Source organism: Marmota monax, unplaced genomic scaffold (genome assembly GCF_021218885.2).
Source record: "Marmota monax isolate L192 unplaced genomic scaffold, Marmota_monax_Labrador192_F-V1.1 WCK01_AAM20220418_F8-fsc00013, whole genome shotgun sequence".
NCBI classification, from domain to species: Eukaryota; Metazoa; Chordata; class Mammalia; order Rodentia; family Sciuridae; genus Marmota; species Marmota monax.
The window spans coordinates 9,938,166-9,953,524 of record NW_026692202.1 but is presented as its reverse complement, the minus strand read 5'-3'; the positions used below and the strand labels follow the sequence as shown (position 1 = coordinate 9,953,524).

The window sequence follows — 15,359 nt, the reverse complement described above, 5'->3', positions numbered from 1 at the left end:
ATTTGCTTGAGCATTAGTCATTTAATCATTAAGGAAATGCAAGTGAAAAATACAATGAGATAGCCCTTCATTCCTACTAGAATAGCTATAACAAAAAAGACATAATAAGAAGTTTTGGTTAGGATGCTTAGAAACTGTAACCCTCAAACACTGTTGGTAGGAATATAAAGTGGTATAGCCACTTTGGAAAACAGTTTGACAGTTTTTCCAAAAATTAAACATAGAATTATAATATGGCTCAGCAATTCTACTCCTAGGTATCCATCCAAAAGAAATAAAAACACACAAAAATTCTTGGATACAAGTGATCAAAGCAGTAACATTCATAATAGCAAAGAAGTGGAAACAATCCAAAGGCCTATGAACAGATAAATGGATGAATAAAATGTGATATATCTACAAAAGGGGATATTATTTATTCACAAGAAGAATAATGTTCTAATGCATGTTACAACATGGATGAGCCCTCCTATAGATTGAATGTATCCCCTAAATTTTATGTATTAGAGACTTTGTCCCCAAAGTCACATGTTGGTAGCATTTGGAGATAGGGCCTTTGGAGGTAATTAGGATTAGATGAGGTCATGTGGGTAGGAATTCTGTGATACCATTAATGACTTTATTAAGAGCGAGGGGGGCACCCCCCAGGCTAGCAAACTTGTCTTACCCCCATGAGACAGTCCCCATGAGCAAGAAGGATCTCACCAGCCCCAATATTAATCTTCCCAAACTTCAGAATTGTAAGTCCTAATGGACATCTTTTCTTTATAAATCACCCACTCTCTGGTATTCTGTTACAGCAACATAAAAAGGACTAAGACAAATCCTGAGAAATTTAGGCTAAGTGATATTATCCAAGTCACAAGATATCACATATTGTATGATTCTATTTATATGGAAATGTCCAGAATAAGCAAATCTTTGGAGACAGAAAGTATACTGGTGGTTGCCTAGTACTGGAGAAATTGGGGACAAATGGAGAATGATAGTTAATGGGTATGGGCTTTTTTTCTGAGAGGAAGTATGAAAACACTCTTAAATAAATTATGGTAATGTTTTTACATCCCCGTGAATATACTTTTAAAAAATATTGAATTGTATACCTCAAATGTATGCCATGGGAATTTGTATCTCAACAAAGTAATTTTAAAAAGAAAAAAAGTTTAAATGTGCATTAAAAAGTTTCATGTCAGGATTATGTATGTGTTTGAAAGGTTATCTGAATATGAGTCACTACTTTAAAATGAAGGATATATAAAATTTCAACATGATTTTGGGAAGTTAAATATGGGCACAAATAACATGAGCATGAATAACATGAGTGATAGTGTTGCATCAGACAAACAGATACTTAGCAGTGACACTAAGGTCAGGTGCACACCTGTAATCCCAGTGGTCTGGGAGGCTGAGACAGGAGGATCTTGAGTTCAAAGCCAGCCTCAGCAAAAGGTAGGTACTAAGCAACTCAGGAAACCCTGTCTCTAAATAAAATACAAAATAGAGCTGGGGATGTGGCTCAGTGCCAAGTGCCCCTGAGTTCAATTCCCCTGTGCCCCTCCCCACAAAAAAGAGATTTTTAGCTTTGGACCTGAATTTGATTCTTAGTTGTGGAAGGAAACCCCCTGTCTCTCAAACACAAATGTACAAGTTTTTTTATTTTATTATTTATTATTTTTAATTACAAGGTGGAGAGAAAGAGAGAGAAAATGTTCCACTCATAAATCACCACTAAGATCTCTCTTGTCCTTTTGTCACATAGTCATCCTCCTTTCCCAGAATTTGTGATTGGAGAACACAGCTTTTCCACCACAGCTAAAGCAGGAATTGGGGATTCTGGATTCTGTGGTCAATAGGGATCCCCAAGTGAGTTTGGGAGCCTGACCTTGAGCAGGAATTTATTATAGAAGTTACTAGATATTATCCCTTTCCCAAATCTTCACGTCACCTTCCTTTTCCTCCTTTCCCCTTGCCCTTATGCATGTTAATTAAAAAAAAATCTCACAAATAAATTTTGATTGGAAATATATTCTTAGCATACCAAATCCAAAATGATACCAAAAAGGATATAAGAAGTCTCCCTCCTACTCTCTGCTCAGACACCCAGAGTCTCCCATTTGTCCAAAGAATTCATGTTTTTATTTCATTTAAACAAACTAGAAAACCAATGAGGAAATTTTGGAAGTATCTGCTCTCTCCTACTTTCTTTCATTCAGTGTTCACCTGTTCTTTCTGGCTTTTAAGCTCCTCAGGAGCTTAAAAAAAAAAAAGGCTGTCACTGATATCTGCTTAGACAACTGTTTCAGCCTTAGTTTCATGTTAATTTTTCAACCTTTAAAAAGAGAATGTGTCACTTCAGCCCAGAGACCCAGTTCTGGGTGGAGATTTACAGGCACACTATATATCTACATGCCCAACCTGAATGTCTATAAATACTTATCATTATGATTGTGTTCCACATAATGTGCATATCACACACATACACACATCAGGAAATATTTTCATTGATTTCCATTAGTGTAAAGTTATTTTTTAACATACAGCAGATAATTAACTTTTCTTATGCAACTTCCCTCCCCTATTTCAAGTAACAAGTTGTGTTATTATTTTAATAAAGGGTATATTCTTTGGGGGTGAGGGAGGGAGCAAAGAAATAAAGCCCAGATTTTCAAGGGAAAGGAAAAAGAAAAGGGGGGGGGAAGGTCTGGGAATCTCAAGAACATCTTTATTTCGCCTTTTAACTCCCCGCCTTTCTGATTAAAGAGTTCAGACCTGCTCCCCCGCCCGCGTTCAATTATCCCCAGCATCTTTTCTCAGAAGCTGTCACCTCCACTTGCTGAACCATAGCCCCATCGGGAGCCATTAGCCCGGTTCTTTCCGTTTCACTTTTCTTTCCTCAGTTTCTCCCTGCAATCTTTATAAATCTCTCTTGGAGGAGGAGTGTCCAAGCGGGTGGAAGTCTGAACACAATGCAACCTGAGAATTTCTGTCACTCTCTGCATATGCTCCTAAGTGCTTTAATCCCAATTAGGGGCGGCTGACACACGGTCCTATTCATTCCCATCAGCTCTTGAATACATTTGCCTAGAAATGAACTTCACAAATAGAGGCGCTCCTAAATGTGCCCAACAGCAAGGAAAATCGAATTGAGTGCGGGCTCATTCGGCAGAGGCCGGCAGAGAAGCGCTGAATGTGGAGGTGCCCCGAGACATTGCAATTCAGCAACATGCTCGCTGACTTTTCTTTGCACCATGTCAACCGAAAGAACCAAGAAATAAGTTGGGGAACTCCGGTTAAAAGGCAACTTGAGAGGGACTCTGAATACTTTTATTGAGCCGTTTCCAATGGAGGACTTTAAAAAAACAACAAAAAAGGCACCACAAAACCCACCAGTGGTGTCCCGGCTGCGTCCTTGGCTGCGAGTTTGGAGCCTCCCGACCGCCGCACATCCACCGGCCACGCAATTAAGGGGGAAAATAGCCCGGTCGCCGGCGTGTCATCTGGTGGCGTTCCCAGAGTCCGTCGCCACCGCCCTATTCAGACCCAGCCTTAATGTCCCACCCGCGCCTCGGGGGCCGCGCAGCTGGTCTGCACTGACCTGCGGCCCGGCCGCTGCTGACACCCTCGGGGGGCGCGTCCCAGGCCACCTCAACCCCCAACTCTGCTACTGAACTCCAGGTCTCCAAGCCCCTGTCTCCCCTTAGGCCTTGACTACAGTAGCTGATTCTGAGCCTCCTCCTCGATCCCGGATTCTGGACTTAAGGCCCCCGCGATGTGGGCGGAGTGTTGTTTGGTGACTCCCCAACAACCCCGTCCCCAAGGCCCAGAGCTCTAAGGGGGGACAGCCACCTTCCCCTCCGGGAACCCGAAGCCCAAGGCCTTCGCGCTGCGGAGACCTGCAGCTCCCACAGAATGCTGTTCTGAAAGGAATGGCTCATCTCAGCCCCGAACTCCCTGGGAGGCTCTTTTCTCTAGGCGGAGCCCAGTCTGGTCACACGTGCTCGGCGCCCTCAGCATTCTAACTCCGTCTTGGGATGCGACTACTCTCAGGCGGGGACTGCTCCCTAACACAGCAGGTTCTGAAAGCAGCTTGGTGGTTGGATTTAGCTCCCCGCAGTCTGCACCTCCAGCCAGCGACTGCTCCGCAGCATCCACAGCTCATTAGGGGCAACCTGTTACTGGGGGCCCGAAGCCGTGCTCGCGCGGTTCTGCAGTGGGCTGAGCCAGCAGGACCGCCCCAAAACCAGACTCCCCCGCACCTCGGTGTAGGAGGGATTTCGCTTTAACAGGGCCTCTGGATGCCCATTTAAAGAGTCGATAAAAAAGCCGAGTGGAATGTTTTGATTGAGTCTCAACATTGTCTTTGAATAAGACTGAGACCATGTAATTAATGTGTCTTTTTAATAAGGGACAATACGGCCGTTCAAGCTATTTAATTTCATTTAATTTTCCATCCCATTTGCTGCACAGCCCGCTTTTACTTTTAACACCCAGCCTTTCACGGCCTATCTTGCTCCACTGGGCACATTAGATTGGTTTCACCCTTGCTTTTTAGGGGAGGAAAAATAAAAGAAAATGTGTTCCTTTCCTCCTTTGTGGACAATTTATTTCACTTGGGGAACTTCAACTCTGAGCCACAGGACAGAATAAAACTCGGCGAGCTGGTGTGAATGCCTCTGGCGCAGTCTCTTTCTTCTCGTGGAGCTGGGAACCAGTCACAATTGGCTATATTAATAAATAACTTTCCTCACAGTCGGCCTTTACATGGTCCTATTGATAAAATTGTTCGCGTGTCGTTCACGCTTTTTCACTCATTAAGGAGGGCTAGGGAGGCGCACCGAACCCAGGCTCCGCGCTCGCCCCTTCCCGCTCACAGTGCTGGTAATTTAAACTGGGTGTCATCCCGGAGTCGCCAGGCCAGAGGTTAGAGGGACATGTTCATGGCTTAAATTTATTGCCCTCGACACTTGGAGAGGCTTCCTCTCCGCCTCCCCTCCCCCGGCTTTTGCCATTCATAGGCCGCCAGATCAAAGGCTCCCTCTTCTCTCTCCAGGGTATCCTTCTCCTGTAGAGGGGCCATTGGAGAGTTAAGAGGAAAACTTAGTGGCACTGAGCAAGGTGTGGTTGTGTGGTCAGAAGGGCAATAGCAGTGTGGCCACTCAGACCAGGGAAGCTGCTCTTCCCTCTCTCAGCAGCAATTCTACCTAGATCCTGGAGTTAACTCTGTGTCTCTCCGTGTGTTTGTCTGGAGTTGCTTAAATTTGACCAGGTCTGGATTCTCTCATCAATGCAAACTATGACTTTTGGATTTTTCAGTAACATAATTACTGGCTGCCACAAACGGAGGTGAACAGCATAGAAGAAGCCAAGGATCTGTTTGCATCCAACATTCCCATTTTACAGATCAGGAGAGTGAGGCTATAAAGCAATTCACTGCAGGTTTCCGGAAGTCTTGAGTGACAGAGGACAGAATGATTCTGAGTCTCCTCACCTTGCCAGTATGGAAACACAGGTTTCCAACCAGGAGAGCTGCATTGAACTTCCTCTGACAAACTGCATAGTTACAGGTGGCTTGCCACGCTGTGTCTTGCCCTCCTTGTTAACCAATTAGTCCTGCTTGCTCGCGGTCAGAGAATTGCACTTTCCTTGGTCAAATCCATGTGAAGACACTAGTGTGGGTGCTACTCAGTGTGGGTACTCCTCTGCCCCTTTATTCAGTAATTAGTCTTCCGATATCCTGCGGGAAATCCAGTATTACTCGCGGCTCTCCCGGAATTGCGTGGGGTCAACTGCTGCCTGCGTAGCATTTGGGGGAAGACTCCTGGGACTAGTAGTGAGCAGCAGATGCCAGGAGAATTGTCAAAAATATCTGATGAACAATGTACACGCACAAACAGATAGATATCTTCCCTAAAAGAAAAGGGGGAGCATTTGGGTTTAACTCGGAAGTACATGTCTTGTTAGTTGACAAACCGTGCATAAGCAGGTTTGGTCCATAAGCCCGAACCTCGGTCCTTTAAAAGGCTATGATGTTCTTTTTGTTTTCTCTTATTTTTAAAAAGTAATATCCAGTTTGTTGATTCTTGGGATGCTAGTCCAAGGACTTTGTTCCAGTTTTAAACTTAAAAGCAAAAACAGTGTTTGAATTTATAGGAGTTGGCATGTGGGGGTGATGTGTTTAATACTCTGGCCCGCATCTTCAATCCTCGAGCTCTGTCCACCGTAGGGGATCATAAGGCTTGACTCAAAAGGCTTGCCGTTCTGCAGAGAAAGTGCGGGCCCCAAGTATGCCCAAGAACAGTGCTGCACAGATGACCTGGCCTTCTCAAATTGGACTGGAGGTTTCATATTTCGGGGTGTAATGGGGCAGAGGGAACAATTAAAGCTGTTCTAAATAGATGACTGGCTTGAACCCAATCCCCTGAAATGGTAATATGGTCGTTATTTAAAAAGTGTAGGTATTTTCTGGTGTTTTCCCATCAAGTACCTGCCTAATTTCTGTATGGCACACGCCAGAAATCAATAGAAGTTAACAAGTCCTCCAAACAGTCCCCATCTCTTTGTTTAATCTCCTTTACAATAAAGCCAAAGGGAGAGAATTAAAAATCTTTGAAGTAGACCAAGGCTCAAAGGAATCAGCCAAGTAGACTTAAAGTAGTCACTTATTTCCCAAAACTGGTTTGTCGGTGAACAATAAAAGGAAGTAAAATTTATGGAGAAATTATACAGTGGATTTGTCACTTAAAATATCGTAACTGTCTCTGGGACAATACCCCATGCTGAGGATTAATGGTCCCGCCGGACCTTTGATTCACCAGAGCCTTTTCTTCGCCCTTGACAAATTGGATTTTTAGGAATGGGAAGGTCGCCTGGACCATTGTGTGCTAGCCATTCAGAGGCCTCGATTATGCAGGGGGCTGAGGGAACCACTCCATGTGACCCTCTCGGGTGGGACTCTGCAGCTGCTTCGCAGCGCAACTCTCTCACCAAACTCCGCGCCCTTGCGCTCACGGTGCCAAAAGGCGCCCGCCCGGATTGAAAAGGCGCAGTGCATGCCCGGCCGCGTCACTCCGCAGGCGGAGGACGCACGTCGGGGCGCGGCTCCCTGGCTAGCACGCGGCTCTGGCTCTGTCACTTGCGCCCTGAAGAGGACCCGGCGCGCCCCAGCGCCTGCCTGGCGGCGGTGGCAACAATGCATGGAACCGTTCGCGCCCCGGCCACCAGCGTGAGTGCAGACTGCTGCATCCCCGCCGGCTTGCGCCTCGGGCCGGTCCCCGGCACCTTCAAGCTGGGCAAGTACCTGTCAGATCGCAGGGAACCCGGGCCCAAGAAAAAGGTATTGGCCATTCCGACCTTTGCCCCCTGTCACTCGCCCTACCTTTGCCCTGACTCAGAAAAGGGGTAGCGAAGGGAAGTTGCTGAACGGGGATTGATTTTTTTACCTACTAATTTTGCCAAGTGGAAGGAGATTACGATTATTACTAGCAAGTCTCCCTGAGAGCTGGACGCGGGCCGGGCTGAGGGGAGAGGGCATGCCTGAGAGGGTGCAATCCCGGGTACGGTGCACCAGGATGTACGTGGTGGGATCACTAGGTTTGGGTTCCCCAAAGCTCTGGAGTGTCTTCAGTTAGGTTTTGGACCGCCACCACCATAACCCGACTCGGATCCTTCCCTCTTTCTGCTAATGTACACTTCCTCTGGGGGCATATGTCTAGGACTTTTCTTCCCTTCTGTATGATAATTTGAGACTTACATTTGTCTTAATTTAATTCCATTTCCTCTGAAAAAAATCACTGGGAGGCTCTCAATCCCTGGAAACTTCCCAGATTTTTCTTTTCTCCGATTTACTTGTGGGTTTGAGGAAATGAAGAGAGGGTGAGCCAGGTGGTGGTTCTGACGCAGGCTCTGAAAGATGGGGCTCCTACCCGCATCGGACTCCTTGTCTCCTTGCCTACTGCCCGGCTCTGAGAGTACAAGGTCCCAACCCAGAGGCGCCAGGGCCAAACCGCTAGCTCTGACTCCCAAACAGTGTCATGATCCCTGACCAGAGAGGAAATTTAAAGGCTCTCGCCTACCCTGGGGGGCTTCCTAGCGGCCAAAGGTTGGCAAAACAGCGTTCAGGAAATGAAAGCCTTAGTCTGGCGGAGAAGGAAGGACCTTGACTTTAGCCGCTGCCTAGAGTTTTCATATAAGAAGTATCTCCGGTGTCCAGCTAACCCGACCGCATCTTGCTCCTGGCACAATCAACCGTCTTGCCCTCAACTCAGTCTAAACCCGAGTTTGACGCATACCACACCTTCCTCTTTAAACGCAATTTAATTGCTTTTAAATGACCGGCTAGCTACAGGCAAGATTTTTCTGCTTGTGCTTTGTTCCTAGAATTTCACTGCAGTTCTTGCTTGCACCTAGGTTGCTGTCAGCGAAAACTGGGAGGCGTGAGAGATGGGGAAGAGAGTAGGGAATGCTCTGCATCCTGGGATAGTCTTATGAACGGTGCCACTCTAGTGTTAGGGATGCTCTCTGAACAGCAAGTGGGAGAGATGGAGCATGTCTTGGTGCAAGATGAACCCAGGCGCTCAGGAAGAATGTCCTTATCCCACCCTGTGTTGCCAAGATGTGTGTATGTGTGTGTGTGTGTGTGGGGGGGTGGCGTTGGGGGTTTTTACTAGCCAGCCTTTCTCCATCCTTCAGTCTAGAACCCTTAGGAATTAACCTCCTCCCAGCAGCCCATGTCTCTTCTGACCAGAGAACACATCTTCCTGAATCGGGTGGGGTGGAGCATAAACTTTTCTTCTGGGTTGTGGGTCTGTCCGTGGCGCGTGGGAGAATGACCACTGCTTGTGTTGCAGGTGCGCATGGTGAGAGGGGAGCTGGTGGACGAGTCGGGAGGCTCCCCTCTGGAGTGGATAGGGTTAATCCGGGCAGCCAGGAATTCCCAGGAACAGACTCTGGAAGCTATTGCAGACTTACCCGGAGGACAGGTACTACTATGGGGGCTCCCCTCACCCCTGCCAAATTCTATTTATCTAATTGTTCCTATGATAGTCAACAATATAAAGAGCAAAGCACTGTAGCTGTAGGTCTTGTTAAGGTGTCCATCTCCATAAAGTCAATATTATCGTATTGTTTTTCCATTGGAAGGATGAAGGAAGTGAGGTTCAGAGAGATTCAGTAGCTTCTCCAGGGTTTCACAGCGTCAGAGTTAGGATTTGAACCTTTCTTCTCAGTTGCATTTTACCTTCTTATCCAGGAAATGACCGAACTTTCCTATTCCTTGCATCCCAGATCTTCTACCGAGCACTTCGAGATGTCCAGCCAGGGGAAGAGCTGACTGTGTGGTATTCCAACTCCTTGGCTCAGTGGTTCGACATCCCTACAACAGCGACTCCAACACACGACGAGAAAGGTATGACCTCTAAGAAGGCCTCCAGGGCCCATGGGGGTGGGCCAGACTCCAGCCCTCTTTAGTTCCCCATACTTGAAGGGCTTTTCTTTCTGTGTAAACTGAGTTTACACTCCCTGCCCTTGCTTAGGCAGAGAGGAGACCTCATCATTACCTTCTTAAAATCAACAGTAAAAGGTAACAACAAGGACATAATCTGGCTCATCATGGCAAGGAAAATACTCAGTGAACTTTATAGAGTCATCCTTTCCCACTACATATCCAAAGCCACAATTTATTTACTCAATTAAGATTCAATGAAGAGGTCTTAAAATATTGTTACAGTAATTATGTCATGAGTTCCAGAGAGCATAGCTCAAACCTGAAAACCTGGAGTGCTTTTTACAAGGTGGAAGGGCATCTTTTCACTGGTTTTCCAGGAGAGCAATATATTCTTACAGCAATTTAGAAGCTTTACGGTATTCACAACTGGTCAGTTGGCAGGTACTAAGGCCGTTCAGTTTAAATCGTTTTTATTCATTTCCCCCTCCCTTCTTCAACTGAATCTGGGATGTATCCCAGTTTCTTCTCAGATTTATTTGATCTCTTCCAAAGCCAAGAGCGGATTTATGCAAATTAAGGTGCAGTAACTAAAGAGAAAAACATTCTCAAACCTTCCATAGAACACTGAAGAATACTTCCTGGGGAAAGAAGACTGGGAGGTGCTAAAACATTTGAGGTCTTGAGATTCCCTTTTCATACATGAATCTTCCAAGCTTGCTTCCCCCCCCTTCCTCCCTCTTGTCAGTTATTTTAGTCTATCTGTAATTTCTTCTAAAGATCTATTTTTTATTTAGGGTCAATATAATGACTGCTGTGAAATATTTTAACATAATCCCCTGAGGTTCTGCTCAATCTCATTCCTTTAGAAGTACATGCAAATAAATTAATAAAAATGTGAGAAATACTTTATGAATAAGACAGAATGAAGTTTATTTCACTTCAAAGCATCTCTGTCCTCTGTAAATTAATTCCATTTATTTTGTGAATAGATTTACATGAAATATATTCATAAAAATTATCCTAATGTAATTTGTTCCTTGCACCACATTATCAAATTCTTTTGTCAACTTCTTTCAGCAAAAGAGAAACATAAGAGCCCTACAGTACAGAACTCTCAAATTTGCCACTATAGAACAATTAGGAGGGTTACTGGCTTTTATACACAGAACACTCTTCTTTAGGCTCTTCCAAATAGTACAAAAGCAACTTGTTTGAATAGTGGCCTTCATGTTTTATTTCAGCCAGTGGAGTTTATAAACATCAGATAACATAAAAAACGACACAATTTTTCTTTTGGGGAAGGTGTGGTCATTATGAACTTAACATTCCCAGCTTGGAGCTTCACCTCTTTAGAGTTACTTATGAATTCTGTGTTTATTTATGAGGTGTGTTTGATACACTGGTCATGAGTTGGATGTTAGAGTCTGTATAAGATGTCAATTAGGATAAGCTGAAAAGGAGTATTGAATCAAAAAAGACATTTTCTTTAAAATTTGGAAAGAGGAAGAAATACTTAGGGATGACTTCTATTTTTCCAATGCTGGCCAATTTCAGCAGGTTTCAAGTTCATAGTAAGATTAAAAATATTATAGCCCCTTTGTTTTAAGAGCAAAGCTTACTTGGCTTTGCATTGGCCAAGTCATTCTGGGGTGAACTCTGAAAACTCTCTTTAAAAAGAGGCACGAGAAAGAGGTTTTGAACTTTGGAGATTGATATTAAATCAATATACTTGCCAAGAAAATCCAGGAGATTATCCACCTCGCCAATATTTATTTTACATAGATGCCTAATACAAGGTAAATGGAATATTGAAATGGTTTTATCTAAGTCTTCTAAAAACAATTAGGATAGGGTCTCATCTTCCTCACCCCTTTTTTTCTTCCTGCTTTCCCTTAGCCTATGTTAGAATAAACTACTTCTCATTTGAACTTCCATCTTATCTAGGGGGACTAATTTTTATTTTATGCAAAGATAAAAGTTAATATACATAAAGAAAAAGGAGATCTAGATTTTTTAAAAAATTTTAAGTTGTTGATAGACCTTTATTTTTTATTTATTTATATGTGGTGCTGAGAATAGAACCCAGTGCCTCACACATGCCAGGAAAGTGCGCTACCGCTGAGCCATAACCCCAACCCCTAGAAATTTTTTATTGTTATTTCTGTAGTAATGTTTTAAAAGTTTGAGCTGCTTGTATATAAAGAGGGAGAATTTAATTTTTCTATTAGATTTCGAGAGACTGACGTATACTTTGGATACTTCCTTGTGACTCAACTTCTTTCTCACAGACAACCTACCCTTCAGTATTATCAATCAACAATACTTTAAACTTAATTGCAAATCACTTTTATGTGTACAGAAATAACATGACCTTCTTGAGTGAAAATTAACTTCTATCTGATAAGAATCTGTTTCATACATGTATCTCTTGATTGTGGTCACAGGCCCTGCCAAAATTAAAAAATAATACTAATAATATAAAATAAAAAAAATGACAGCAGGTATGTACACAGTGCCTGGCAGAGAATTTTGCACTCATCAAAAGCTGAGTAAAAGCACAATATGTGCATGAATAGAAATGTCACTGTGAAACCCATTAATTTGTATGGTTTATTAATTCAGTCAATTAATATGACTGAATAATTATAATAAAAAGCTAAATATAACTATTTCACTCGTATTTATGTAACAAAACATAAATATATTCTTCAGGGACTTTACTAAGCTTGTATTTGAATTTCAGTTACTTAGGAATTAATTACCAGGTGGGACAACTGACAATGCAACATCATCCTTCTTAGAATAATGATCATCCTTTCTAGAATATCAGGACGTAGAATTTTTTTCTCCCATCAAATTAAATGGGGTTAAAGAAGAAATTAAGATACAAATAATTTTGAAGAATGGCAAATCATAGTCCCCATGTGGTCCTTCAGTTGGTCACGCTCCAGGAAAACCTCAGGCAAAGTGTTTAAGGCTGGGAGGGGGTAAAAAGGGTGGGTAGTGGACACAAAAGACATTGTTCTATGAAAAGGAATGATTACATATGGCCCATACATACAGGATATTGTCTCGCCTGGTAATGAGGCGCTCACGACTATTAGATTGGCCTTTGTTCAGTGTATCCAAACTCCTTGACATACGCCACCTATTCTGCAAACGCCAACAGATGGGCCCAGGCACAGCACAGCCTCAACACTTGATTTAAAGCAACAGCTGCTCTCTGCTCTTCCCCTGCCAGCCTGCCTGAGCACTGCCCTTCCAAGGAAGATTTGCTAGGAAGGCCTGGAGGAAATCTTCGTTGGAAAGGCTCAGGTCACCTCTGTTAGTTATCCTCTGAGGTGTTCTAGATGATGGAGAAGGTGACAAAGGTTGACCATTTGGGTTTTTTTTTTCGGGGCCCTTGATATAATGTGGCTACCGAACTCATTCACCAAACCCCAAGAATACTACTACTGCTCCCACACAGCTGGTCAAAACCTGGGCTTTGCCTGGAATGCCTTGGCGCTTTCCTTCTTTCTCTCTGGTTTGTTCCCCTCTCATAAGGTCGCTTTTCCCTTCTTTTTTTGCCCAGGGGAGGAACGCTACATTTGCTGGTACTGCTGGAGGACGTTTAGATACCCTAACAGCCTTAAGGCACACCTGCGTTTCCACTGCGTGCTCAGTGGCGCTGGGGCCCGCGCCTTCCTCCACCAGGAGAACGCAGCTCGCCAAGGCGCTGCCCCGGCGGCGGATGGCCTCGACCTCTCCCCGAAACCCAGTGCGGCTGACTTCGCCGTGCCGGCTCAGGCAGGCACTTTGCGGTCCCAATCACAGGCCGCGCAGACTCCCCAGGCCTGTGGGGCGCGGGAAAGCATCAAGCGCGAGGCCTCCTCTGTGCTTTCAGCCACTTCGCCACCCCCGGGCAAGTGGGGACTTCCCAAGAAGGGCAAAGAGCAGTCGGACCGTGCCCTGGACATGAGCGCGACAGCCCGAGCACACGGTCACTTCCTAGGCATTGTGGGGGGTTCCCCACCTGGTAGCGGCGGCCTGGCCTTCTACCCAGGTGTGCGTTCGGCTTTCAAACCCGCTGGTTTGGCCAGGGCGGCCGCTGCCTCGCATGGCGACCCCTACCGGGAGGAGGGAGGCGGCAAGCAGGGGGCTGGCCTAGCTTTGGGGAGGCTCCTGGGAGGAGGCCGGGCAGGCGGGCGCCCGGGGAGTGGGGAGAACCCGGCAGCGGGAGGAGCGGGCCACCACCATCACCACCACGCACACCACCACCATCCCAAGTGCCTGCTCGCAGGAGACCCGCCTCCGCCGCCTCCTCCAGGCCTGCCCTGCTCGGGTCCCCTGCGTGGCTTCCCTCTGCTCCCGGGCCACCCGGAAGAAGCTTCTGCCTTCAAGCACGTGGAACGTGCCCCGCCCGCTACCGCTGCGCTGCCGGGAGCACGTTTCGCTCAACTGCCCCCAGCGCCCGGGCTACCCCTGGAGCGCTGCGCTCTACCACCCCTCGACGCGGGCGGGCTCAAGCCCTATCCCGGTGGCGAGTGCAGCCACCTGTCCACCGTCATGCCGGCCTTTACCGTCTACAATGGGGAATTGCTCTACGGCTCACCGGCCGCTGCAGCTTATTATCCGCTCAAACTGCATTTCGGTGGGCTGCTCAAATATCCTGAGTCCATCTCCTACTTAAGCGGGCCTGCAGCGGCTGCGGCTGCAGCGGCAGCAGCCGCCGCTGCCCTGAGCCCCGCGGAGTTGGGTTCCCTGGCCAGCATTGACAGAGAGATCGCCATGCACACGCAGCAACTGTCCGAGATGGCGGCCGGGAAGGGTCGCGGCCGCTTGGATTCAGGAACGCTGCCGCCGGCCGTCGTGACGGCGGGAGGCGGTGGCAGCGGTGGCAGCAGTGGCGGTGGCACGGGTAAACCCAAGACGGGCCACCTGTGCCTCTACTGCGGCAAGCTGTACTCGCGCAAATACGGGCTCAAGATTCACATGCGGACGCACACGGGCTACAAGCCACTCAAGTGCAAAGTATGCCTGCGGCCTTTTGGCGACCCCAGCAATCTCAACAAGCACATCCGACTGCACGCCGAGGGCAACACGCCCTACCGCTGCGAGTTCTGCGGCAAGGTGCTCGTGCGACGACGGGACCTGGAGCGACACGTCAAGTCCCGCCACCCCGGCCAGACTCTGCTCGCCAAGGCAGCCGATGGCCCGGGCGCCGAGCCGGGCTATCCCCTGGAGCCTGGGGATCCCAAGAGCGACGACAGTGATGTGGACGTATGCTTCACTGACGACCAGAGCGACCCCGAAGCCGGGGGCGGCTTGGAGCGCGACTCATAAAAAGCCTTCCCAGGAAGGGGCGGGGGCGTGGACAGAGTAGGACTTGGAGCGGAGGTTCTGTTCTAGGAGGAGGGGAAACCCTGTTGGTCGGAAGAGGGACCTGACTGAGGAAGCCGTTATTTAGGGAGGGTGACAGACTGGAATGGGGAGAGGTCCCAGTTCGCGAGCAGAAACTCAACAAAAGTTCAGAGATGGCTTAAAGAAATTCAGCCGCCTGGCCAGTCCGCGGATAGTGGGTCTCTCTGTCCCCAGGCTTCTGGATTCCTTGGATAGCCCCACCCTTCCCCGCTTCACAAAACTGTCCTGCGGTCAGCTTTGGGGTTTAGGGACACATTAATACCAACCTTACAGCGTCCTCAAGGGCGCTGATTTTAACTGCCACGTATTTTTAAATTGTACTGTTCTGTGGAGAAATTGTGCCTTTTGAAACGACGCTTGTGTGAATTTTACATTAGCATTTCACTGCCTGGACAAGGCAGTAATCACAATTCAGTAGTTGTGGCTTCTATATGCTTGTTTCCGTTTCATTTGTTCTCACTTTGCCGCAGTGAATATACAGTAGTAGCAGGTGTACAAATTGGTCAAGTTTACA

At 46.7% G+C, this 15,359-nt stretch overlaps 1 protein-coding gene across 1 annotated transcript; it reads left to right on the top strand.

Moving 5' to 3' along the window:
* Window positions 1-7,174: 7,174 nt before the first annotated feature.
* On the top strand, window positions 7,175-14,916 carry Prdm13 (PR/SET domain 13). The gene is made up of 4 exons (XM_046432561.2): window positions 7,175-7,333; window positions 8,847-8,978; window positions 9,283-9,403; window positions 13,017-14,916. The coding sequence occupies exons 1-4, from the start codon at window positions 7,190-7,192 to the stop codon at window positions 14,765-14,767; spliced, it is 2,148 nt and encodes a 715-aa protein (XP_046288517.1). The 5' UTR covers window positions 7,175-7,189; the 3' UTR covers window positions 14,768-14,916.
* The last annotated feature ends 443 nt before the right edge of the window (window positions 14,917-15,359 follow it).